Genomic DNA, 27,442 nt, shown 5'->3' on the forward strand with positions numbered 1-27,442 from the left:
AAACTCTGAGGTGTGGAAAAGTTTTGACCGTGTTTACAATAAGAATAATGAGTGAATAATGACGCACCATCAGTGAGCGCAGGAATGCGCTGAAGACATCTACAGTGGATTCAATAATTTTCCTCCACAAAAACATGTAGACCTACCCTAATCTCTGTGAGTAATGTTTTTTCAAATGATAAATATTAATTGAGTCTTAAATGCATAATTTTGACAGAGTATTTACGCTAATGTTGGCATTAGTCTTTAATTAAATATCATCTGCTAGTGCGAAGCAAATCCGGCGGAGCCTTTATCTTAATTTCGTTATTGCCAAATACCCATCTTAATTTAAAATGTATCTTATTAAAATTTTTTCAAATGACTCGTTTTTATTGGTGCGTTGGTCTATTTATAGGTTAAATGAGCCTATGTCTAGAATGCTGAGATGTTATGATGTCACAGAGGACTTATTTTGATTCTTTATTCCAACTTCACTTCCAAGTGGTCTAGTCTACGTTAGTTATGAGTAAATTATGTTAAAACATGAATAAATGACTCATTGTTGGCAAAAGGCAAAAGAGCTGTGTGCGTGTGCACATTTTAATAATGTCGGGCTGTAAACTGGTTCGGGCTTTAAAAAAGCTGTCAATCAAAATGTACTTGTCGGGCTCGGGTCCTGTCGGGCCTAACTTTTAAGGCCCGATTACAGCTCTAGTATGGAGAACATTTCTGTTATTATGCATTAGCTATTTCATGTCTACAAGTTAACCTATATTTAAAAAAATGTAGTTGTTTTTAACTGTATGTGGCATTTTATTTACATGAAAATATAAAAGTGTTAAAAAGACTAAATGTGTTTGAGTATTTAGAGGAGAGTGAAAGACACAAATGCTGACTTTTGAAAATGTTTAGGTGATTTGATGAAGGAGAGACTCCTCCATCCACAGAACAAACACTATATACTGGATATATGTACATTAACAACAGACACACAACTAAATATAAAGTAAAATAGAATAATAATGTATAACATGAGATAAGAAAAGTAACATGGAAATTTGACACATTGTAGATTTGCTTTATATCTTTTGACACATTTAAGTGCTGCACTTGACAATCACATTGAAACATCTGAATCATTATGAACGAGTTTAATAGAAATATTATTAAACTGAAGAGCCAGACAGACTCATCTGAGCTTCTTCCTCCTCTGTTCCAGCTTTACATTAAACACAATGATCATCTGCTTGAATACTAAAGCAACATTAATCATTCAATATCATGTTTCTAACACACATGCTGCATTATTTGATTGTAAAGTCTGAGTCTCTTCACCTGTATGGATCACATTTACACATTTATCACACATTTATTTCTCCTCATAGACACAGTAGTGAAGCTCTTCTGTGGATCTTCAGCTGATGTTTACTGCTCCTCTCAAGATCACCTTCAGTTTATGAGATACAGCATTCATCAGCTTTTGCTGAATTAACTCTATTAGGGACTTTTGACAGTGAATCTTTATCATCATCATCATCATCATCATCATCATCATCTTCGTCTTCATCTTCATCTTCGTCTTCATCTTCGTCTTCATCATAATCATCATCATAATTATAATCATCTTCACTGTAAGGTGGAACAGAAGAGAGAAAAAATATAAGTTTATTTTGTGTTAGTTACATTCAGATGATCAAACAATATGGATTTTAAATACATTTGAACATTAATTCCATTCATATGTTTGTGTCTCTAAGGAGTCAATATAAAGAGAAACACACACTATCGAGTGTACACCAAATATAATCAATGACAAGGAACATGTTTGTCTCTAGTTTAAACATGTTTGTGTTGGTCTCAGTAAATAAGTGAAATGATTGCACAGCTCGCTGGAATACTGGATTCTGATTGGTCAGTGGTGACATTCGGAGGTGTGTTATTCATTAGGTGTGTGTCATTAGCTGCAGAATAACACACAGTCATACGGTATTTGAGTCGGGCGTTTCTTTGACTTCTCTCGTATCACAGCACCGCGCTCTCACTCGTTTCATTCAAACACAACTGCTATTAGCTTGTGCCTCAGTTACTGACTGGATTTACCCTCAAACCAAACCGCAGGAGATTCCTGTTAATAGTAGACTTGAGGAGACATTGTTCAAAGTGTGTCTTGTTGTTCAAGTTGTTGCTAACTGAGCAGAAGTGTTTAGCTGAATCTAAATATACCCTCTATACCTTCATTCACTATTCCCTATATTAGTTCACTAATACAGTTCAGTTGAAGAGTGAATGAAAACCAGTGAATCTGAGTGCACTGAAGAACTGCTGCTTTTACAGTTTGTGCTGCTGTTTAATAATCATCTGAAACTGACAAACTAGCAGCTCCAGAATTTATCATTTATTTTCAGCTCGGTCATGGACATTATCTATAAACCTTAATTAAACTATTTAATAATCAATTTACAATTAATTTATATCTGTATTGTATTAAGCGATGCCTTGCGGGACTTAATGAGTGCACTTGATAAGTTTTGCACACCACTGTTTTTCTTTGCAAAATATTTGCATGTAAAGAGCATTTGCATTTGTTCTCTTTCCTCCTTTGTGTTCAACATTTTATAAACTTTACATTTTATTCTGACACAAACCCTTTGAAATAAAGCTTGATGATCATTTGATTAACATTAAACTTATAAAGATATAAAAATATTGAATAGTGAAGTTTACTCACATCAGTTTACAGTTTGAGTCTCGTAGCACATCAATGAGCTTCTGCTTTGAGTCTCCAATCTTATTCTCTCTCAGATCAAGCTCTTTTAGAAACTGCAGAGCTTTTGTGTTTGTCAAAGACTGAGTTAAAGAAGAAACATCTGTAATGTCACAGTCATAAAGACTAGAAAGAGACAAAGAGAGGAAGAGAGATCATCTTACAAACAAATCATTAAGATGAAGAATCTTTCACAAATATAATTTGAACACATTCATCATGAGATATTGAGTATAAAGTGTTTTGTTGAACACTTATGTGCTGTTCGTTTGGGGACGACACTCGTGCTGTTTGGGGTCCACAGGGACCAAAAGGACACTTTGGAAACAATAATAATATGATATATATATATATATATATATATATATATATATATATATATATATATATATATATATATATATATATATATATATAGAGAGAGAGAGAGAGAGAGAGAGAGAGAGAGAGAGAGAGAGATTTTTTTTTACCCATACTTTTATTATGACAATACCAAAAAAAAAACATCAAACCATTATCACACAACCATTTAACACATCAAAAAACTAAAAATTAAATCCCCCTCAAACACAGTACAAAAAATCTCATTAAAACACCACTGCAATACAAAAGTTTCCAAATCCTGCATCTCTTTATAATATTTAAACTCAACCGAGATCCTGGACCTAATAAATGCCTTAAACAACAGTTCTCCATCTTGGCCATGTATATTATTAATCCTGTTTCTTCTTGAAATATACATGGCCATTTTTGCCTGGCCAACCATAAAGTTAATCAACTGCCATTTAAATCTTTGATTGCGGTTGTCTCCTGCCCCATAAATGAAAGCCTTAGGGGTGAAAGTTTCCTTAAAACCTATAAACAATTGTTTTAATAGTGCAAAAAGGGATTTTAGCCTACTACATTCGAGAAAACAATGACAAATTGTTTCTCTTAACCCACAAAAAACACAACCTTCTTTGACATTAGAGTTAATAACTGAGACAAATGCATTGACAGCAACTGCCCCTTTCAGGATTCTCCACTGTAGATCTCCTGATTTTTTCATCAATGGTGGTTTATATAAAACCCTCCAAAATGGTTTGACTTCATTTCCAATGTCAAATTTCTCTCTCCAGACATTATCACTTTTCTCACACAATGTGGACTTGTGCATTATTTTAACATAACATTTGTAAATCACTTTTCCACTTATTTCTTCTAACAATAGATTCTGAAGTCCATTCAAATTTAACAAAGTACCAGACATGTTTTTTTAAATCGGGTGTAATCCAGTGCTTGGGAAAAGGATCTCTCATATCAGGAAGCAGATTTCCTGCCTCAAAACTTTTAAGCAATGTCAATTCCTCTGCTGTCAGCTTATTCCTCCATAATTCCAAGATTGTTGAGGTTTGTCTCATTGATTTTTGTCCCAATAAAGATGCCACAGCCACAATTTCCTTCAATTCAGATCCAGCCACTTTAATCATGTGACCAAGCTTTAAAGTTTGAGTGTCACACAATCTCTGAAATAGATTTGGTACTTGATCTGTAATATCCAAACAAGCCCCCTTAATTAGCGGCTCCTCTAACAACCAGAACAGAGAAGTAGCATTTTCTGGTCTTTTAATAATGAAAGATCCCCACACTTTAAACAGTCCTTGGTAGAATGAAGATAGCAGACTCAATTGTAGCTTTTTGGTATCAGTGAGGAACAAAGCAGTATCTAGTCCAAGTCCATCCACTCTGTGAAGAATGTTTTTCACAACTTCTCTCCATATCACATCCACAGAGCCTGTTAAAAACTTCTGAATGAACTGGAACCGGAATGTTGCATATCTGCTTGACAGAGACACCAAACCTTGTCCTCCCTCCTCCACTGGCAAAAAAAGCACACTTTGAGGGACCCAGTGCAGCCTGTCCCAAAAGAAGTCCACTAATATTGTTTGTAAACGTGATAATAATCCTGTGGGAGGTTCCACACATGAGAGCTTATGCCACATATTTGAAGCTATTAAATTGTTCAGTATTAGTACTCTCCCTCTAAAAGATAGTTGAGAGTGAATCCATTTCTTCAGTCTGCCCTCCATTTTTTCTATAATCCCATTCCAGTTTTTCTGCTGCACTGATTCATCTCCAAGATGCACACCTAAATACTTAAGGCCCCCCCTTTTCCAATTCAGCCCACCAGGTAAAATTGGTAAACCATTCTTCCATTCACCTTTTATCAGTGCATCACTCTTCTCCCAATTTACTCTTGCAGCAGAAATTACACCAAATTCACTAACAGTTGATGCCAAATTAATAACATCTTTATTTGCATTAATTAAGATCATGACATCATCTGCATAGGCAGATATTTGGTATTGAGCACTGTGATTCCTTAACTTAAAACCTTGAATACAAGAACACAACTTGTTTAACATTGGTTCTATTGCCAAGGAATATAACATTCCAGAAAGTGCACATCCCTGCCTTATACCTCTCCCAATTTTAAAAGGGGCACTCAAACCACCATTGATCTTCAGTACGCTCTCAATGTCTTTGTACAATACCTTAATCATTCCACCAAAATTAGACCCAAAACCAAAAGCATACAATATCTATTCCAAAGATATTGATGCTCTATTCGATCAAAGGCTTTTTCTTGATCAATTGAAATAAAACCTATATCAAGATCAAGACAGCCAGAGACCTCCAAAATATCTCTGATGAGACTAATGTTATCCATAATCGACCTTCCGGGTATACAATAGGTCTGGTCAGAATGAACCACTTGCCCCATCAGATCATTTAATCTATTAGCCAAGATCTTAGAAAAAATCTGTAAAAAACTAGAAGTCTGTACAAAGTAAACTTACAGGTCGCCAATTCTTAATTTCCTGCAAATCACCTTTCTTTGGCAGTAAAGTGACCACCGCCCTCCTACAACTTAGAGGGAGTGAACCCACAGCTAAACTTTCATTTAAAACATCCAAGAGGTCTTTGCCCATCACTCCCCAAAAGGCCTTATAAAACTCAACGGAGAGGCCATCAATACCTGGTGCTTTACCAGTCTTCATATCTTTCAAAGCATTTAAAAGCTCCTGCTCCGTGAGAGGCTTCTCAAGTTTACCTACAGAATCCTGAGTAATTTTTTTTAAGCCATCATAAAACTTAGCAGATAATTCCTCATTCTCTTTATATTCACTACTATATAACTCAGCATAGAATTGTACAGCCCTTTTCCTGATACTTGTGGGTTCTTTCAATTCCTGCCCATTCTCTGTTCGAATAGAGTGAATAAATCGACTCTGCCCATTTTTCCGTTCTAGGCCAAAAAAAAACCTTGATGGGGCATCCATTTGTGTGAGCATCTGATACCGTGATCTAACCAGAGCCCCTTGTGTCTTTATACCCAGGAGGTCTGTAAGAGAAGACTTCTTACATTTAAGAGCATCAAGACATTGTTTTTCTCCAGTAATTTCAACCAACTTTTGTAAGTCAGTAATCTCAGATTCAAGTTTTCTCATTGAGTGCATAATATCCCTAGAGACATTGAAAGCGTACTGTTGACATAATGCCTTAATTTCCACCTTCCCACAATCCCACCACTGTCTTAAATCAATAAAACAATTTTTCCTACTTTTAAATATTTCCCAAAAATTACAAAACACACTCCTAAAATTCATATCACCCAACAAATATGTATTAAAGTGCCAGTAAGCACTCTTAATTTTAACATTTGCTATAAATGCTTCACATAACAGCAAACAATGATCCGTAAAACCAACTGGCACAATTAAACACTTTTTAACAACATTAAAATGATATCTAAAACAATAAAACCTATCAAGCCTGGCCATTGAAATACCATTATCTCTGGAGTGTGACCATGTATACTGCTTATCGTTATTATTCAGTTCCCTCCACACATCACACAAACTGTGGGTTTCAATCAATTCACGCATTACATGACTTGAAACAGTATGAGGTTCCAAATGGTTCCTATCAAGAGCATCATTTTCCATACAGTTAAAATCCCCTCCCAAAAAAAAAATCATCATCTTGATTACAACTTTGTAAAAAAACACTGACCTCTTTAAGGAAGGCAATTCTTTCAGTAGTATTTGTAGGAGCATATAGATTTAGAAAAACAAAATAATTTTTTTCAAATTTTGCTTGTAAAACTAATAACCTACCAGATACCATTTTCTTTATTTCACATGAAATTGGCAAAAACCTCTTTGCAAAAAGAATGGCCACTCCGCCTTTTATGGAGCTCAAATGTGAGAGGTACACTGCCCCTTCCCATTCTTTCTGCCAATCAATTTCATTCAAGCGATCACTGTGTGTTTCCTGTATAAAAGTTACATCAATATTTTCTGGGTAATTAGTTCAAATAATAGTGCTCTTTTTTTAATATCTCTTGCACCATTCAAATTAAGGGTACCCACTTTTATTGTACTCATTAGATTACATAGTTTTAAACAACATATTAAAACACATAGTAACTTAAGAATAAAAAAACTATGTAGTTTCAAATCCATCTTCATTCTTTAACTCCAACTTCACTTTAGAGACAAATTTCTTCAATCTATATATCTCCTGTACTGTGAATTGTTCTTCTCCTTCCCCCCTCATCAACATCACAACTGATTCAATGAATGTTTTCCTGTCTTGAAAATAATCTACAACCTGGGCATTCTTCATATTCTTTGTCTTTTGTAAGAAATTTCTCACTTTTGCAAAAGTATAACTTTGCTGAACCTTCTCATTGTTATCATCAACAGCTTCACTATCAGAATCGTCCACTGCACTATTTTCAGTCTCATCACTCTTTCCAGCTTGTTTATCCGTCACCATTTCATCGCTTTTTTTTCTTGGGGATTTCCTAGCACGTTTTCTCTTACTAGAGGGTGTTTAAACAAAGCCTCATCCTTTTCAAACTCAGTATTTTTATTCTCCTCAGCCAAGATACATTCAGCTACAGCTATAACAGTCTCAGTGGTCACATTTGTTTCACTTTCATCCTCATTTTCTATATCTCCTACAACAACATCCATGTCTTCAACCCCGCTAACATCAACACTCTTACTGTTTTCACCATCTTCACGCTGCTTTCGCACATTCATTAAAGCATTATCAACGCTAGTCTGCTCCACATTGCTACTACCGGCATTTTCATTGACCAACACTGCAGCCTCCGCTCCCTCAATCCTCGCAGGGCACGCTCGCTTGGTGTGACCTTCCATTCCGCAGGTAAAGCACTTCATTGTATCGGAAGACGCAAAAATGACAATCAAAACCGTCAATCCGAAATTTGAATGCCATATTCATTTCATCCTCGGCTTTGTTTAAAACCATATACACTTGCCGTCTAAAACAAATAACATGTTTGAGCAATGGAGACTTACAACCCAGCTGTATTTTTTTCATTTGCGACATGATTTTGCCATGCCGAGACAACTCTGCTACTAGCACCTCATCCTTAATAAAAGGCGGAACATTGGAGAGGATTATTCTTTTCGCTGGTTGTATTAACGGTACAACAGAAAACCAATGTATCTTGGATCACAACTCCACTTTGCACAACACTATTCACCTTCTCTATAACGTCCAAGAAAATAACCACAGCGCCATTCATTCGGGACGCAGACACAATGCTATCATAACCGACAGCCTTCCCAACAGCCAAGGCACAATCTTCAACCGAACAAATAAAAGCGGGCACAACTTTAATGCCATGCCTGCATGAAAATTGGTCAAAACTTTGACCGAGCACCACCGGCGTCGCCATAGTCACCTGGCAAACGCCGGCCTACGGCGTCCTCTCCCTTTACACTTCACACAATAAATACTCCTCTACTAACTAAATTAAAACTTTAAGACAACGAACACCAAGACACTTGTGAACAAACAGTGTGAGAAAAAGCAGGGAAAAAGCAGGAAAAAAGAGAAAAAAAGTTCACCCTCACCACAGCGTTCTCTCACCCACACGCACCTCGCAACACTCACTCTGCGCATGTGCACGAAACGAGAGAGAGAGAGAGAGAGAGCGAGAGAGAGAGAGAGCTAGGTAGTAATGGATTACATGTAATCTGGATTACGTAATCAGATTCCAAAACTCAAGTACTTGTAATTAGAGTAAACTACTTTTTAAAGTACTCGTAATCAGACTACAGTTACTTTTTTTTATGGATTATATGATTACATATTATTAACACAATGGTAATAAGTAATTCACAATTCATTGATTCTCCTAAATTTCTTTTTTTAACGTTTATATTTTTTCCTAATAAACCTGCCGCTCATACAGATCCTTCTAAAAAAAATTTGCATATTGTGATAAAAGTTCATTATTTTCCATAATGTAATGATAAAAATTAAACTTTCATATATTTTAGATTCATTGCACACCAACTGAAATATTTCAGGTCTTTTATTGTTTTAATACTGATGATTTTGGCATACAGCTCATGAAAACCCAAAATTCCGATCTAAAAAAATTTGCATATTTCATCCGACCAATAAAAGAAAAGTGTTTTTAATACAAAAAAAGTCAACCTTCAAATAATTGTTCAGTTATGCACTCAATACTTGGTGGGGAATCCTTTTGCAGAAATGACTGCTTCAATGCGGCGTGGCATGGAGGCAATCAGCCTGTGGCGCTGCTGAGATGTTATGGAGGCCCAGGATGCTTCTATAGTGGCCTTAAGCTCATCCAGAGTGTTGGGTCTTGCGTCTCTCAACTTTCTCTTCACAATATCCCACAGATTCTCTATGGGGTTCAGGTCAGGAGAGTTGGCAGGCCAATTGAGCACAGTAATACCATGGTCAGTAAACCATTTACCAGTGGTTTTGGCACTGTGAGAAGGTGTCAGGTCATGCTTAAAAACGAAATCTTCATCTCCATAAAGCTTTTCAGCCTATGGAAGCATGAAGTGCTCCAAAATCTCCTGATAGCTAGCTGCATTGACCCTGCCCTTGATAAAACACAGTGGACCAACACCAGCAGCTGGCATGGCACCCCAGGCCATCACTGACTGTGGGTACTTGACACTGGACTTCAGGCATTTGGGCATTTCCTTCTCCCCAGTCTTCCTCCAGACTCTGGCACCTTGATTTCCCAATGACATGCAAAATTTGCTTTCATCCGAAAAAAAGTACTTTGGAACACTGAGCAACAGTCCAGTGCTGCTTCTCTGTAACCCATTTCCTGCACACGCCTGTGCACGGTGGCTCTGGATGTTTCTACTCCAGACTCTTCGAAAAGAATGATTCTGATTTTATTACTTTCAGTGTAAACGGTGACTAATAACAGATAATGTACCGACAGTCAGTTGAGGCTCGTGCAGTCTGTCTGACTCGCGGAGAAATAAAAACTAAGAACCGCACACACAAAGAAACACTGCAATTGAAAAAAATATAAATATTCTGTATAATATGTGCAACATCACACGACCAGGAGTGATGTTTTTCCGACTTTCAGCTCGATTGCAAATGTGATATTGATTTTATACATCTTCAGTTAAATAAACAAGTAATATTAACTGACTTACATTTTAGACACATTATGGGTCGTTTTTGTTCCATTTCAAATGAAAAATAGTTCTAAGCAAAGCCAAAGCAGAACAGTCGGACATCTGCCAGCAAGAGTCTTTCGTTACTAAATGATTCATTTTTAAATGAGTCAATGATTCAATGAGCTATTCACAAAAATGTTTACTTGCTTCATTTATTGAATGAATCAGCCGTTTGACCGAATTGGTTGAATCAATGATTCACTCATTAAGACTTAAGACTTGTCACCCCCTACTGGTGGTTTAATATCATATTTAAAAGTATCCGTGTATTTTTCTAGCATTTCATATTTTTTATGTCCAAAAGTAAAACATTATGTCTGGTAACACTTTATAATAACCGCACACTATTAATCATTAATTAAGCATTAGTAAACAGATAATTCATAATTTATAAAGCATTAATAGACAGTAATAAGCAGTTTATAAATACATATATAAATGCTTTATTCTTGATTTAAAAGCATATCTATAATGTGTTTAATAATTGTATTTTCATACTTTATTCATGATCAATTTATCATTTCTCAATGAAGTATAGCATTATTTACAAACCAGTTATTTAGGAGTTGCCAGTGATTCATAAGATCACAAGAAATGTAGTAAATTCAGGTCGTTATAAAGCATTTAGTAGTGGTCAGTGAACTATTTATGTGAACTATTTATGTGAGCTCATTAAAGTGAGGACTAGTTATGCCTTGTAAAGCATTTATAAAGGATATTTAAAGGCTCAGTTATCTTCTAAACAAAAAACGGAAACAAACACAACATAGTGATACAGAACATAGAAATATTAACAGCCTTTAAATCTCATTTGTAAAAGCTTTACAAGGCATAAATAGTCCTCACTTTAGATGAGCTCACAAAAATAGTTAACTAACAACTACATATGTTTTATAACTACCTGAATGAACCCTGAATTACAGTAGAAATACATGTTAATAAACCATTTATTAACACTATAATTCATAAAGAATCATTTACTTCACTCCTGAATGAATCAGCCATTTGAATGAAACAAATTAATGAATAAATGACTCTGACTTAATCATTGATACATTTACCCCCACCTACTGGCAGTTTTTAGCACCAAGTGTTGACAACCCTACAAAGTCTCATGTCATTTAGATAAAGGAAACATCTGTTTTTATTTCAGCAAACATCATTTGGGGTCTCAAAAGACCTTGAACAGCACGTAAGAGTTAAACAAAGTGATTTTCATCATTTTGATTCTTGTATGTGAATGTTACTGACCTCAATATTTCCAGTTTACAGCATGAATCCTTCAGTACGTCACATAAGTGATTCACTCCTGTGTTTTTTACTTGATTCAGACTCAGGTTCAGTTCTCTCAGGTGTGATGGGTTTGATTTCAGAGCTGAAGTCAGGATGAGACACTGTTTCTCTGTAATACTGCATCTACACAGACTGAAGACAGAAAGAGAAAACACAATGAATCAGACACGTTATGTTCATGTGTGAGTAATTCATCATGTGTTAACATCATACAGTGTGATAAATAAAACATTGCCAAAAACCTTATTATATGACCACAAACAAAAACAGAAGTAAAAGATGAACAAAGTAGATTAAGATACAGGATCAACTACAGAACTATGTAAAAATAATATTAAACGTGAAAAGTGGGTTTAAATGTGAGAAATCAAGAAAGTTCTGTTTCTGAATTACAATTTACCTAAAGACATTTTAAGAGTATTTTAACATCAATAAACATTGTTTTTCATTTTTTCAAACTTTATAATTATGACATTACATATTTAAACTTTCATGTAACAGCCAGTGTTTGTATCTGTAACAAATAAAATTATTTGTATCTGCATTTGGATAAAACCAGGTGGAACATACAGTTACTTGATAAAACCGTTATGACCATATTTTTTTTCCCCCATAGTTATCAATGAACTATGCCGTATTAAACTTAATTATTAAAGGGGGGGTGAAATGCTCGTTTTCACTCAATCTCCTGTTAATCTTGAGTACCTATAGAGTAGTACTGCATCCTTCATAACTCCAAAAAGTCTTTAGTTTTATTATATTCATAAGAGAAAGATAGTCTGTACCGATTTTTCCTGGAAAAACACGAGCGCCTGGAGGCCTGACGTGTGGGCGGAGCTAAAGAATCACGAGCGCCAGTAGGCTTTTGTGTTGAGAGCGTTTGGAAGCTGTGACTTTACCGTGAGGAAAAAAACATCCAACATCAAACAAACAACATTCAGATTCAGCGTATTTTTATGATCCAGAATCACATCCAGAGGCTGAAATTTAACAAGTGCAGCATCAGCAATGACAATGGCAATATTTTGCAAGTAGCTTCGTTGCCCTTTCTGTCGAAGTGGGCTTACTTTTCATTCGCTTTAGTGAAGTGAAGTGGTGAAGTGAAGTGAAGTGGTGACCCATACTCAGAATTTGTGCTCTGCATTTAACCCATCCGAAATGCACACACACAGAGCAGTGAACACACACACACACTGTGAGCACACACCCGGAGCAGTGGGCAGCCATTTATGCTGCGGCGCCCGGGGAGCAGTTGGGGGTTCAGTGCCTTGCTCAAGGGCACCTAAGTCGTGGTATTGAAGGTGGAGAGAGAGCCGTTCATGCACTACCCCCACCCACAATTCCGTCCGGCTCGAGACTAGAACTCACAACCCTTCGATTGGGAGTACAACCCTCTAACCATTAGGCCACGACTTCCCTGTCGGGGAAGTGTGGCTTGCTCCACTCAATCTGTCTGTAGGTGTGTAGTTGCGTGTGTCAACGCGGCCAGTGAGTTAACACACACATTTTCTCTTCCTTTCCAAAGTGCTCGGGCAGTTGCGCTCCCGAGGCGTCTGCCGTTGCTTGCTATATAAGCATCCATCAGCCGCGATCTCAGTTACAACAAGGACATTTCAGTAATGGATTTCCACCACCAAAAAAACCTTGCTGTAACTCTGCTACAAGATTTATTCATGAAGTATAAAAAAAAAATCAGTGTTTGGGTGCACCGCATTTTTTAAAAACAACGGAGAATTTCACCCCAAAGGAAGCTGATTTGAGATGGTTCTTTTCACATGAGCTGGTGCACTTGCATCATTTTGAACAGCTGAGATTTTAGCTTGATTTTTTTAGTTTTTAACTAGATGCGGCAAGGACGGGCCTGGAAAAAACAAGCGCATCGCTTTCATTATGTCCGCACATACCACATTTGGAAATAAACTTGAGCACACACACACAAAAAAAAAAAAGATATGTGAACGGGCCATTCATAGAGCGCCTTCATCGGTCAAGAATGTTTACTTTTGGTTAATGGTTGAACGGTCAATATGAGCATCCCTAACTGGTTTCTCCCAAGGTTTTTTTCTCCATTCTGTCACCGATGGAGTTTCGGTTCCTTGCCGCTGTCGCCTCTGGCTTGCTTAGTTGGGGTGACTTCATCTACAGCGTTATCATTGACTTGAAATAAAAACAGACACTATTTAAACTGAACAGAGATGACATAACTGAATTCAATGATGAACTGCCTTTATCATTTTGCATTATTGAGACACTGTTTTCCAAATGAATGTTGTTCAGTGCTTTGACGCAATGTATTTTGTTTAAAGCACTATATGAATAAAGGTGATTGATTGATTGATAAACATAATATAACATACAAACATACAAAATTCATTAATTTTAAGCCACACAAAGTCAACATGTTGGTATTTCTTTCTTGGAATCTGCCATAAAATAAAATTAAAGTTGATTGATTTTTGAAAAGGTGTCCCTGCGTTTTTATGCCATCATCATTATATTGGTTGAAACTGGTCTTAGAATGACAATATTATCGTTTATAGCAATAATTTATTGGACAATTTATCGTCCAGCAAAATTTGTTATCGTGACAGGCCTCATATTTGGCACTGTGATGAACATCATAGCAAATACACAAATCTGTATGGCTATTTAAAATGATTTAAAAATGTTTTAGAAAGTAGCAGCTGCTTTATTTATGTGGTTTCCATGGTAAGGGCTGCATTTTCTGCAGTTTAGCGCCATCTGCTGTCAGAGATTGAATGTGCTCTCATTCAGCTCGCCCCTCACATGTTCCTCCATGTGCTTCTCTATGTGCTTGTTTACATCACAGTGCACATGTGTCTTTCAAGCAGCATACAGCAGTGTTATGCATTTTGAACAGTTGACGGGAATAGTATTCTTAAAATGCATCGACAGTGGGGAAGTCGTGGCCTAATGGTTAGAGGGTTGGACTCCCAATCGAAGGGTTGTGGGTTCTAGTCTCAGGCCGGACGGAATTGTGGGTGGGGGGAGTGCATGTACAGTTCTCTCTCCACCTTCAATACCACGATTTAGGTGCCCTTGAGCTAGGCATCGAACCCCCAACTGCTCCCCGGGCAGTAAATGGCTGCCCACTGCTCCGGGTGTGTGCTCACAGTGTGTGTGTGTGTGTTCACTGCTCTGTGTGTGTGCATTTCGGATGGGTTAAATGCAGAGCACAAATTCTGAGTATGGGTCACCATACTTGGCTGAATGTCACTTCACTTTCTCTTTCTCTCTTTCTCACTTTCTCATCCCAAATTCAGAATAATTTGTAATATATAATTATTCACAGTATTTAGAAGTGCCCACGATAACAATATCGTGCATATTCATTACCTATGAATATACATTGCATTACTGAATACCAGCACAAGTCTACGCAGAACTCTTTAAAGAAAGTCTTTTTTGTTTTTTTGACCTATACCTAAACAAATGTGAATGTGCCACACAAATCAGCAAAAGATAAAGATGCAAAAATTTAGGCCAAGCAGTAAATGTATCGTATCTAAGTTGATTGTTAGCCTACTCTTGAGAGACACCTGGTTTGGTTTTTGAGAGACTGATGCGTTGTCTGAAATCGCTCACTCATTCACTAATCCCTACATAGTGTATGGCAGATGGGTGGACTATAATCAGGAAGGAGGGAACGAAATAAGTGAACGGATTCGGATGGTGACGTATAAACTGCGCATGACACTTGGAGCGTTTGCAAAAACATTGTCACAAATGCACTTTTATATTACATGTAAATAATATTAATACCAATAACACGCAAAATAAATAAATGGACTACACTAGGCAGGCTGCATTTTTTTGGGCCCCCCTCGATCGATGTTGTTAATGAGTTGAAATCTGAAGCTTACCAAAGTTACTAATAAAAGTTAATTCACATTTTACATAGCCTAGTCTTTGGTTACAAATTGGTTGTGTTGTATATTAAACAGTCTATCAGACTATTTTTTTTTTTTAAATTCATTATTTATACGTCTTTACACTGCTCTATTAAATGCTATTAAATTATCCTCATCCATTGGGAGTGTCATTGTTAAGGCAGAAGTACCAGTTAATAACCAGTAAATAACCAATAGGTGTCAGTAAACTATGCAAACAGAGCAAATAAGTTTCTTATTTGCTCTGTTTACAGTTAATCAACATTTAATTAAGATTTTCTGCAAAATACAATAGCTTACAACATTTATAAATGTTGTAATTAAGAACAAGAAGGCAAACATGACCCCTTCACATTCATCAAGACCATTTAGAAACTGTCTAACAATAAATAATAATAAATATAAGGATGGAGGATTTAAACTATGGAAAAATAAAGGTTTTCAGACTATTAAAGACTTGTATATGGATGGAATACTTGTTACATTTCAAGAATTTTCAAGAGTCCCTCAAAACATTTTTTTTTAAATATTCACAGCTTAAAAGTTTTGTCTTCCAGGTCTACAGATATTATGTACATTCCCAAACTTTCGTTAATTGAGGAAATAATTGAAAAAAAAAAAAAAAAGGTGAAAAGGGCCAATTGTCAAAATATTATGATTTAATAATGTCTAACTCTAAAGAATATGCTGTAGACAAATTAAACGCATGGAGGAAAGACATTCAATAAGAAATAGAGGAATTTGAAGCATTCCTCATTCAAACTCGCTCGCTCCCGCTCTCTTCCAGCTCCTTGCTACTCTGCATTGGATTGTGGGAAATAGTTCTTCAGCAAGTGTACATCAGTTGTACACTAGAAATCAGAATGTATTGTGGGTAAAAAGTAGTGAACGAATGTAGGAAATGACGTCGTTCACTCAGAATTCGGACAGCACTACAAAATGACTGACACTTGATATAGTGCACTATATAGTGCATAGGGAGCGGTTTCGGAGACAGCATGAGACCTGCAATGTGGCTGTTTGATTGGGGAGCGCGCTGTGCTTATTCCATTTATTCGCATCATATCATAGCCTAAGGTTTAAATCATTGCCTTTTAAATATATACAAATAATAGAAAGTGTATGATGTATTATTATAGGTAATATTACTTTTGCCAAGCTCTGGTTTATGAGAGCTGCATGGAGAGGCAACAGCAATGCAGTGTTTGCATTCATAAAGTTTACATTCATTCGATTCACACTTGTGACTTTAGAGGTTTGTGTATAATATTGCGCTGATCCCCTGGCTCAACAGTTATCTAGCAAACACAAGATTGTGCCAGCTTCAGCAGAGTATTCAGGCAGAATTATTCTTTGTCCATTATTCGTTTTTGAAGCCATTATCCATGCCTTTCTGAATAAGGTATTCAGCTTCGGGCACACTCCTAAGCAGAATCAGAAAGAGCTTTATTGCCAAGTATGCTTGCGCATACAAGGAATTTGTTTTAGTGACATAAGTTCCAGTTGTCTCTGTGTCTCTACACAGAGACAACAACAACACAGAAAAAAAAATAGGCAAATAAATAAGTGTATAAACAATTGTGCTATAAATGATAATGGAATAGGATTGAGTAAGATGCAGGGATCTACTAGAATGGAGGGGTAACAAATAAATATAAGGATATTGCACATTTATTGCATAAGCATAAGTGGGGAACCTTTAACTGTTCATGAGGTAGATTGCCTGGGGGAAGAAACTGTTCTTGTGCCTGACTGTTCTGTTCTGCTAGATGGCAAAAGTTCAAAGATGTGACTTGGATGTGAGGGATCCAGAGTGATTTTCTGAGCCCTTTTCCTCACTCTGGATGTATAGAGTTCTTGAAGGGTGGGCAGAGGAGCACCAATAATCCTTTTGGCAGTCCGAACAGTTCTCTGTAGTCTTCTGATTGTTGCTGAACCAAACCAGACAGTTATTGAAGTACACAGTACAGACTCAATGATGGCGGAGTAGAACTGTTTCAGCAGCTCCTGTGGCTGGTTTAACTTCCTCAGCTGGCGAAGGAAGTACAACCTTTGTTGGGCCTTTTTCACAATGGAGTCAATGTGATTGTCCCACTTCAGGTCCTGAGAGATAGTGGTGCCCAGGAACCTGTACACATTGGTGTACAGGGAGAAAAGCAGAAGGGAGAGAACACATCCCTGAGGGGCACCAGTGTTGGTGGAGCAGCTGTTTGACATGAATTTCCCCAGTCTCACTAACTGTTGCAAATCTGTCAGAAAGCTGGTGATCCACTGACAGTTAGAGCTAGGAACAGAGAGCTGGGTCAGTTTGGTCTGAAGGCTGTTGGATTGATGGTATTGAAAGCCGAACTTAAGTCCACAAACAGGATCCTCACAGAAGTCCCTGTTTTGTCCAGATGTTGCAGGATGAATTGCAATCCCATGTTGATTGCATCATCCACGGACCTGTTTGCTCGGTAAGCAAACTGCAGGGGGTCCAGTGATGTCCTTCAGATAAGCCAGAACCAGTTTTTCAAACGACTTCATGAAGACAGACATTAGAGCCACAGGTCTGTAGTCGTTAAGTTCTGCTATCTTGGGTTTCTTTGGAATGGGGATTATGGTGGAGCGTTTGAAGCAGGAAGGCACTTCACACAACTCCAGGGATCTGTTGAAGATCTGTGAAAAGATGGGGGCCAGCTGGTCAGCACATATTTTCAGACAGGCTGGTGTAACACCATCTGGGCCTGTTGCTTTTCTTTTGTTCTTCTTGAAGACCTGGCGCACATCATCTTCACAGATTTGAAGAGCAGGAGTTATGGAGAGGGGGATTGCAGGAGGTGTTAACGGATGTGTAAGGAGATGGTCAGAATGGGTTTTGGGGGTTTCAAATCTACAATAAAACTCATTCAGGTCATAAGCAAGTCGTTGATTAGCCTCAGTGCAAGGGGATGGTGTCTTGTAGTTAGTGATGGCTCTCAGTCCTCACCAAACTGAACTGGAAGTAAACTGGTCTTCCAACTTTTTAGCGTAGGTCTTTTTAGCCGCTCTAATCTCTTTGTTCAGTGTGTTCCTGGCCTGATTGTACAAAGACCATGTCCCCATTTCTGTAGGCATCCTCTTTGGCCTGACGAAGATGTCTGAGTTTTACTGTAAACCATGGCTTATCATTGTTGAATGTTAAATAAGTCCTGGTAGGAATGCATATATCCTCACAGAATCTAATATATGATGTTACGTCTCTGTGAGTTCGTCCAGATCGGTGGTAGCAGCTTCAAAAACACTCCAATCAGTGAAGTCAAAACAAGATTGTAAATCCTGCTTTGTTTCGCAGGTCCATCTCTTCACAGTCTTTACTACAGGTTTAGCAGATTTTAGTTTCTGCCTGTAGGTCGGTATAAGATGAACCAGACAGTGATCAGAACATCCCAAAGCTGCCTGTGGAACAGAGAGATTTGCATCCTTTATTGTGGTGTAACAATGATCCAATATATTACTGTCTCTGGTGGGACATGCAACATGCTGTCTGTATTTTGTATTTTGGAAGTTTGCGATTTCCCCATTGATTCTGCTTCGCGATCTACTCACTTTAAACAACATAAAGCCCGGCAGATGGAGCGCGCTGTCGGGTATGGCGTCATTCAGGCAGGTTTCCGTGAAACACAGAGCAGCAGAGTGTGAGAAATCCTTATTTGTCCGAGAGAGCAGAAATAGTTCATCCGTTTTGTTGGGTAGAGAGCGGAGATTTGCCAGATGGATGCTAGGCAACGGCGTTCGAAATCCGTGCTTCCTGAGTCTGACGAGCGCTCCCGCTCGCTTCCCCCGTCTGCGCGTCCTGAAGCGCTTGATCAGCGCCGCCGCTCCTCCGATAACAATGTTCACTAAAACGTCTGAATAATTGATATCCGGAAAAATATCCTGTGGTGTGTTCTGCCGAATGTTCAGCAGTTCTTCCCTGGTGAAACTGATCGTGTTTGTTAAACAAAAAAACAGGAAAAACGAACAAAAACAGCACAAACACTGGAGAGCCAAGCACTGAAGCAGCCATGTGCGGTGCCATCGAGTGAAAGAGTTTAGGCTAATTATTACATTACTTATTTTAATTTTACATGCAACATAGACCTAGATAAAGTCATAGAAAGTAACAGCTAAACGCAATATTGTAATCTAAAATTCAAGTCGTACTTGCAAACTCTTTGAATGAATTATGGTTAATGCATGCTCGAGTAGTCGATTGTTTCCGACAGCGTTCGACTAGTGGTTGAAGCAGTCAATCACTCGACTAGTCTATGCAAGCCCTACCTGAGAGTGGCTTTTTTTTTTTTTTTTTTTTACACAACCAGATATCAATCCAATTTAATTTTATATTTGTAGAGCCCCAAGTGTTGACAACCATTCAAAGTCTCATGTCATTTAGATAAAGGGATTTTTTTTTTATTTCAGCAAACATAATTTGGGGTCTCAAAAGGCCTTGAACAGCACATAAGAGTTAAACAAAGTGATTTTCATCATTTTGATTCTTGTCTGTGAATGTTACTGACCTCAATCTCTCCAGTTTACAGCGTGAATCCTTCAGTACGTCACATAAGTGATTCACTCCTGTGTTTAATTGATTCAGACTCAGGTTCAGTTCTCTCAGATGTGATGGGTTTGATTTCAGAGCTGAAATCAGGATGAGCCACTGTTTCTCTGTAATACTGCATTCACATAGACTGAAGACAGAAAGAGAAAACACAATGAATCAGACACGTTATGTTCATGTGTGAGTAATTCATCATGTGTTAATACCATACAGTGCAATAATTAATAAAACATTGCCAAAAACCTTATTATAGGACCACAAACAAAAGCAGAAAAAAAGATGAAAAAATTAGATTAAGATACAGGATCAACTACAGAACTACTTAATATTAAACGTGAAAACTGAGTTTAAAGGTAAGAAATTAATTACAATTACATGTATTGTTCCAGCCACCAAAGAAAGATTCGCAAATAACCTGCCTGATCTATCTCAACTGCTATTTGTACCCAAAAATACACATGAATTAGATGAAATTACTGACAACATGGGCACTATTTTCTCTAATACATTAGAAGCTGTTGCCCCAATCAAATTGAAAAAAGTTAAGAGAAAAACGTACTGTACCATGGTATAACCGTAATACTCACTCTCTCAAGAAAGTAACTCGTAGTCTTGAACGCAAATGGAGAAAATCTTAGAAGTTTTTAGGATTGCATGGAAAAACAGTATTTCCAGCTATAAACAGGCTCTAAAAACTGCTAGGGCAGAGCATATACACAAACTCATTGAAAATAACCAAAACAATCCAAGGTTTTTATTTAGCACAGTGGCTAAGTTAACAAATTACCAGACGCCACCTGATTCAAATATTCCACCAACGTTAAATAGTAATGACTTTATGAATTTCTTCACTGATAAAATAGATAACATTAGAAATACAATAGCGAATGTAGATTCTACAGTATCTAACACTTCAGTTTCATCCATCGCACCCAAAGATAAACTGCAGTGCTTTACAACCATAGGACAGGAAGAGCTAAATAAACTTATCATTGTATCTAAACCAACAACATGTTTATTAGATCCTGTACCCACTAAATTACTGAAAGAGCTGTTACCTGTAGCCGAAGAACCGCTTCTCAATATCATAAACTCATCGTTATCTTTAGGACACGTCCCAAAACCATTCAAGCTGGCGGTTATCAAGCCTCTTATTAAGAAACCAAAACTAGATCCTAGTGTACTGGCAAATTATAGGCCTATTTCAAATCTTCCATTTATGTCTAAAATTTTAGAAAAAGTTGTGTCTGCTCAATTGAGCACCTTCCTGCATAAAAATGATCTGTATGAAGAATTTCAGTCAGGTTTTAGGCCCCACCATAGCACAGAAATTACAAATGACCTGCTCCTTGCGTCAGACCAAGGCTGCATCTCATTTCTAGTCTTACTTGATCTTAGTGCTGCGTTCGACACCATAGATCATGACATACTCATAGATCGATTACAAAACTATACAGGTATTCAAGGGCAGGCTCTAAGATGGTTTAGATCCTACCTGTCCGATCGCTACCATTTTGTTTACTTAAATGGGGAGTCATCTCATTTATCATCAGTAAAATATGGAGTGCCACAAGGATCCGTCCTAGGTCCCCTTCTATTTTCAATATACATGTTGCCCCTTGGTAATATTATTAGAAAATATGGAATTAGCTTCCACTGTTATGCTGATGATACTCAGCTATAGATCTCAACGAGACCAGATGAAACTTCCCAATTATCTAAGCTAACAGAGTGTGTTAAAAATGTAAAAGATTGGATGACAAATAATTTTCTCCAATTGAATTTGGATAAGACAGAGATACTAATTATTGGACCAAAAAACACTACACAGAATCTTGTAGATTACAATCTGCAACTAGACGGATGTACTGTTACTTCCTCTACAGTCAGAAATCTGGGTGTTATATTAGACAGCAATTTGTCTTTTGAAAATCATATTTCCAATGTTACAAAAACTGCATTCTTCCATCTTAGAAACATTGCCAAGCTACGAAACATGTTATCTGTTTCTGATGCAGAAAAGCTAGTTCATGCATTCATGACCTCTAGACTGGACTATTGTAATGCACTTCTAGGTGGTTGTCCTGCTTCGTCAATAAACAAGCTACAGGTAGTCCAAAATGCAGCAGCTAGAGTCCTTACGAGGTCAAGAAAATATGATCATATTACCCCAATTTTACAGTCTCTGCACTGGCTACCTATTAAGTTCCGTATCAGTTACAAATTATCATTACTTACCTATAAGGCCCTAAATGGTTTAGCTCCAGCGTACCTAACTAGCCTTCTACCACGTTACAACCCATCACGCACCCTAAGGTCACAAAACGCTGGACTTTTGGTCGTTCCTAGGATAGCGAAGTCCTCTGAAGGAGGTAGAGCTTTCTCACATTTGGCTCCCAAACTCTGGAATAGCCTTCCTGATAATGTTCGGGGTTCAGACACACTCTCTCCGTTTAAATAGATTAAAAACGCATCTCTTTCGCCAAGCATTCGAATAATGTATCTTTTAAATTGTGAGTGTAGTTGCATCTGATCAAAGGTGCTTTTTTATTCATTAGCTTGGGTTAAACTAATTTTACTTTGTTGGATCAGCAGCTATGCTAATGATGTCTGTATTTTGTTTATATGTTTCGCCACGGGATTTACATCCCATGGTAACTAGGATTTACACAAGCTCCAGTCTGGATCCAGAACACCTGAGAAGAGATGATGCTGACCCTCAGAGGACCTCAGATGATGCTAACCCTGAATCAACAAACAGAACTAACAATTATTGCTAAATGTGTGACTGAATCATATAATAACTTAATTAATAATATTGATAGTTCATCGTCTAGCTGACTACGTCTTGTATTATTATTATTATTTTTTTTTCTAAAATCCGGTCAAATGTGCACAAACTACTAGCTACTACTAAATATTGTAGAAACACAATTTTCTGTAAAGTTGCTTTGTAACGATTTGTTTTGTAAAAAGCGCTATACAAATAAACTTGAATTGAATTAATTAATTTACATAATTTAATTAGAATTTACCTAAAGACATGTTAAGAGTATTTTATCAACAAACTTTTTTTTAATTGTCATTCTTTATTGTAGAGTATGTCTGAGTGAATGTAAAAAAAAAAAAAAAAAAAAACATAGCTGGATTTAATCTGGTCCAATAATGAATCAGATTGCTGCGATTTGTTATTCTTGTGATCACATGTGATTGACAGATTTTCCTGCTCCATCATCAGATGAGAGAAGAGATGTGTTTATGAGGGAAATGGATGGTTATTTTCATAAAATATCACAAGGATACATTCATTTTTGGAAATAAATTATGTACTCTGATAAATCAATCTGACTGTAAGTGCTGTAGAGTATAATGATACTAACTCTAGTTTCTCCAGCTTGAATTGTGTGTTCATCAGTAGATCACTGAGGTGTTTCACTCCAGAGTCTCCTAGTAGTTTATTCCCGCTCAGCTTCAGCTCTCTCAGGTGTGATGGGTTTGATTTCAGAGCTGAAGTCAGGATGAGACACTGTTTCTCTGTAATACTGCAATCACACAGACTGAAGACAGAAAGAGAAAACACAATGAATCAGACACGTTATGTTCACGAAGTCACAGCAGAACAACCTTCATCTGTCAAACACAGTCTCTTAAATCTACACTATGAGAAAGAGAGAAGATAGAAGAAAATAGTATCTGAACACCTTTGGATAATTTTCCACAATTTGGTCTTCAAAATAGAAAAACAAATAAGTTGTTCATTTAATCAAATGATTGACACTTCTCATGATTTATGTACAATTTGTTCTGATTCTTGATAGAAATACAATGAAGTTTTAATTCCTAACAACATTGTGTGAAAGGTGTTAAAATCTTTCATACCTTTTTATTTCTATCATATAATTCTTATTTCATCTTTTGACTAAAACTGATCATATACTGTCTAAAATAAAAGTCCTGACTGCTGTGTATTTGTGTTTAAACTGATTCTGGTCTGCACATCACTACAACGCAAATGCATTCGCTCTGCTCTGTCCAGTGACTTGATCAGCTTTGCTACACAGATTCATCTTTGCACATCTAAATAAAACTGTAGGTTTGTCTGTGTGTGTAGATGTGAAGTACAGTAATATTTCTCTGAAACAGGTCAGACTGAAGAAGCAATGCCTGCACAGAATAAAGCCCAGTCTGGACCGGTTCTGTTCAGTTGTGTTACACATTCATTAATCTGGTGTTTGATGACAGAGAGATGATATGAAGCATCAATAAACACTATGAATATGTTCTGATACAGCAGCACAGAACTATTCTGTTGTGTCCCATTAATAAACACAATGAAAACAGTTCTGTCCCACTGGATAAAAGAGAAATGTTTGTGTATTTTTGGTATTAACTGAAATGATTGGATATTGGGTTGTGTATTTGACCTGCTGTGTGAGCAGAACTTTCAAACCACACCACAAGATGTTTTTCCGGATTTCAATTATTCAGATGTTTTAGTGAACGTTGTTATCGGAGGAGCGGCGGCGCTGATCAAGCGCTTCAGGACGCGCAGACGGGGGAAGCGAGCGGGAGCGCTCGTCAGACTCAGGAAGCGCGGATTTCGAACGCCGTTGCCTAGCATCCATCTGGCAAATCTCCGCTCTCTACCCAACAAAACGGACGAACTCCTTCTGCTTTCTCGGACTAATAAGGATTTCACACACTCTGCTGCTCTGTGTTTCACGGAAACCTGGCTGAATGACACCATACCGGACAGCGCGCTCCATCTGCCGGGCTTTCAGCTGTTCAGAGCGGATCGCGAATCAGAATCCACTGGAAAATCGCGCGGCGGCGGGACATGCTTTTACATCAATGAACGGTGGTGTACAGATGTATCTGTGTTAAAGAAGACGTGCTGCTCAAATCTCGAAACACTCTTCATTAACTGCAAGCCGTTCTATTCGCCGCGGGAGTTTCACTCGTTCATTCTGGTCAGTGTTTACATCCATCCTCAAGCGCATGTGAGCTCAGCTTTACAGAAACTCGCTGATCAGATCACAGAGACAGAACAACAACACCCTGACTCTGTTTTAATCATTCTCGGGGACTTTAATAAAGCCAATCTGTCCCGTGAACTGCCAAAATACAGACAGCATGTTACATGTCCCACCAGAGACAGTAATATATTGGATCACTGTTACACCACAATAAAGGATGCATTTCACTCTGTTCCACGAGCAGCTTTGGGACGTTCTGATCACCTTCTGGTTCATCTTATACCGTCCTACAGGCAGAAACTAAAATCAGCTAAACCCGTATCAAGGACTGTAAAAAGATGGACTAATGAAGCAGAGCAGGATTTACAATCTTGTTTTGACCTCACTGATTGGAGTGTTTTTGAAGCTGCTGCCACCGATCTGGATGAACTCACAGAGACCGTAACCTCATATATCAGTTTCTGTGAGGATGTGTGTATTCCTACAAAGACTCAACTAATTTACAATAATGACAAACCGTGGTTCACTGCAAAACTCAGACAGCTCCGTCAGGCCAAAGAAGATGCTTACGTGAAGGGGGACAATGTCTTGTATAAACAGGCTAAATACACATTGGAAAAGGAGATCAAAGTGGCAAAGAGGAATTATTCTGAAAAAATAAGGACTCAGTTCACTTCCAACGACTCCGCATCAGTGTGGAAAAGTCTAAAGAAGATCACCAATTACAAGACACCACCCCCCAGCACCGTAGAGAATCAACGACTGGCAGATGATCTGAACGAGTTTTACTGCAGGTTTGAAAGAACACCCATCACCTGCCCTGAACGCCTCCCCACAAAACCATTCACACCCTTCACAACTCCTGCAACCAGCCCTGAATGCCTCTCCAAACTACCGTTCACACCATTAACAGCTCCTGCAACCCATCCTGAACACCTCTCCAATCAAGCACTCTCACCATTCACACCTCCTGCATCCCCCCTCTCCCCCACACCTGCAATTCAGATCAGCGAGGATGCGGTGCGCCAGGTCTTCCGGAAGCAGAAAAGGAAAAAAGCACCAGGCCCAGATTGTGTTACACCAGCCTGTCTGAAATCCTGTGCTGACCAGCTGGCCCCCATCTTCACACAGATCTTCAACAGATCGCTGGAGCTGTGCGAAGTCCCTTCATGCCTCAAACGTTCCACCATCATCCCCATCCCTAAGAAACCCAAAATTACAGGACTAAATGACTACAGGCCTGTGGCTCTAACGTCTGTAGTCATGAAGTCATTTGAAAAACTGGTGCTGGCCCACCTGAAGGACATCACTGGGCCCTTGCTGGATCCTCTTCAGTTTGCCTACAGAGCAAACAGGTCTGTGGACGATGCAGTAAACATTGGACTGCATTATGTTCTGCAACACCTAGACAGACCGGGGACTTATGTGAGGATCCTGTTTGTGGACTTCAGCTCGGCCTTCAACACGATCATCCCAAACCTCCTCCTGCCCAAACTAAATCAGCTCTCCGTGCCCACCTCCGTCTGTCAGTGGATCAACAGCTTCCTGACAGACAGGCAGCAGCTAGTGAGGTTGGGAAAATACACATCCAGCACCTGTACAATCAGCACCGGAGCTCCCCAGGGCTGTGTTCTCTCCCCACTGCTCTTCTCCCTGTACACCAACGACTGCACTTCTAAGGACCCCTCTGTCAAGCTCCTGAAGTTTGCAGATGACACCACACTCATCGGCCTCATTCAGGACGGTGACGAGTCTGCTTACAGACAGGAGGTTAAAGAGCTGGCTGTCTGGTGCAGTCTCAACAACCTGGAGCTTAACACCCTCAAAACAGTGGAGATGATCGTGGACTTCAGGAGAAACCCCCCTGCACTCCCCCCACTCACCATCATGAACAGCCCTGTGACTGCAGTGGAGTCATTCAGGTTCCTGGGAACCACCATCTCTCAGGACCTGAAGTGGGACATTCACATTGACTCCATCGTAAAAAAGGCCCAGCAGAGGTTGTACTTCCTTCGCCAGCTGAGGAAGTTTAACCTGCCACAGGAGCTGCTGAAACAGTTCTACTCCACCATCATTGAATCCATCCTCTGCACTTCAGTAACTGTCTGGTTCAGCTCAGCTTCTAAATCTGACCTCAGAAGACTACAGAGAGTAGTCCGGACTGCTGAGCGAATCATCGGTTCAACTCTCCCATCTATTCAAGAACTGTACTTATCCAGAGTGAGAAAAAGGGCTGTCAAAATCACTCTGGACCCCTCACATCCAGCACACTCCCTCTTTGAACTGTTGCCATCTGGTCCACGCTACAGAGCACTGAGCACTAGAACGACCAGACACAGGACCAGTTTCTTCCCTCAGGCAATCCATCTTATGAACAGCTGACAATAACGGCGAACACACTACACTTTATA

General features: G+C 38.4%; 1 protein-coding gene across 1 annotated transcript in view; it reads right to left on the reverse strand.

Moving 5' to 3' along the window:
• Positions 1 to 1,031: 1,031 nt before the first annotated feature.
• LOC127987967 (ribonuclease inhibitor-like) overlaps positions 1,032 to 27,442 on the reverse strand; it is a 51,967-nt gene continuing 25,556 nt past the window's right edge. Inside the window, exons 10-14 of the mRNA XM_052590430.1 lie at positions 23,436 to 23,612; positions 20,015 to 20,185; positions 11,542 to 11,715; positions 2,711 to 2,872; positions 1,032 to 1,611 (exon numbers count right to left, since the gene is read on the reverse strand). Of these exons, the coding sequence (XP_052446390.1) occupies positions 1,437 to 1,611; positions 2,711 to 2,872; positions 11,542 to 11,715; positions 20,015 to 20,185; positions 23,436 to 23,612 (859 nt within the window). The 3' untranslated portion in view covers positions 1,032 to 1,436. The remainder of the gene's footprint in view (positions 1,612 to 2,710; positions 2,873 to 11,541; positions 11,716 to 20,014; positions 20,186 to 23,435; positions 23,613 to 27,442) is intronic.

This window comes from Carassius gibelio, chromosome B22 (assembly GCF_023724105.1).
Source record: "Carassius gibelio isolate Cgi1373 ecotype wild population from Czech Republic chromosome B22, carGib1.2-hapl.c, whole genome shotgun sequence".
Taxonomy (NCBI): Eukaryota; Metazoa; Chordata; class Actinopteri; order Cypriniformes; family Cyprinidae; genus Carassius; species Carassius gibelio.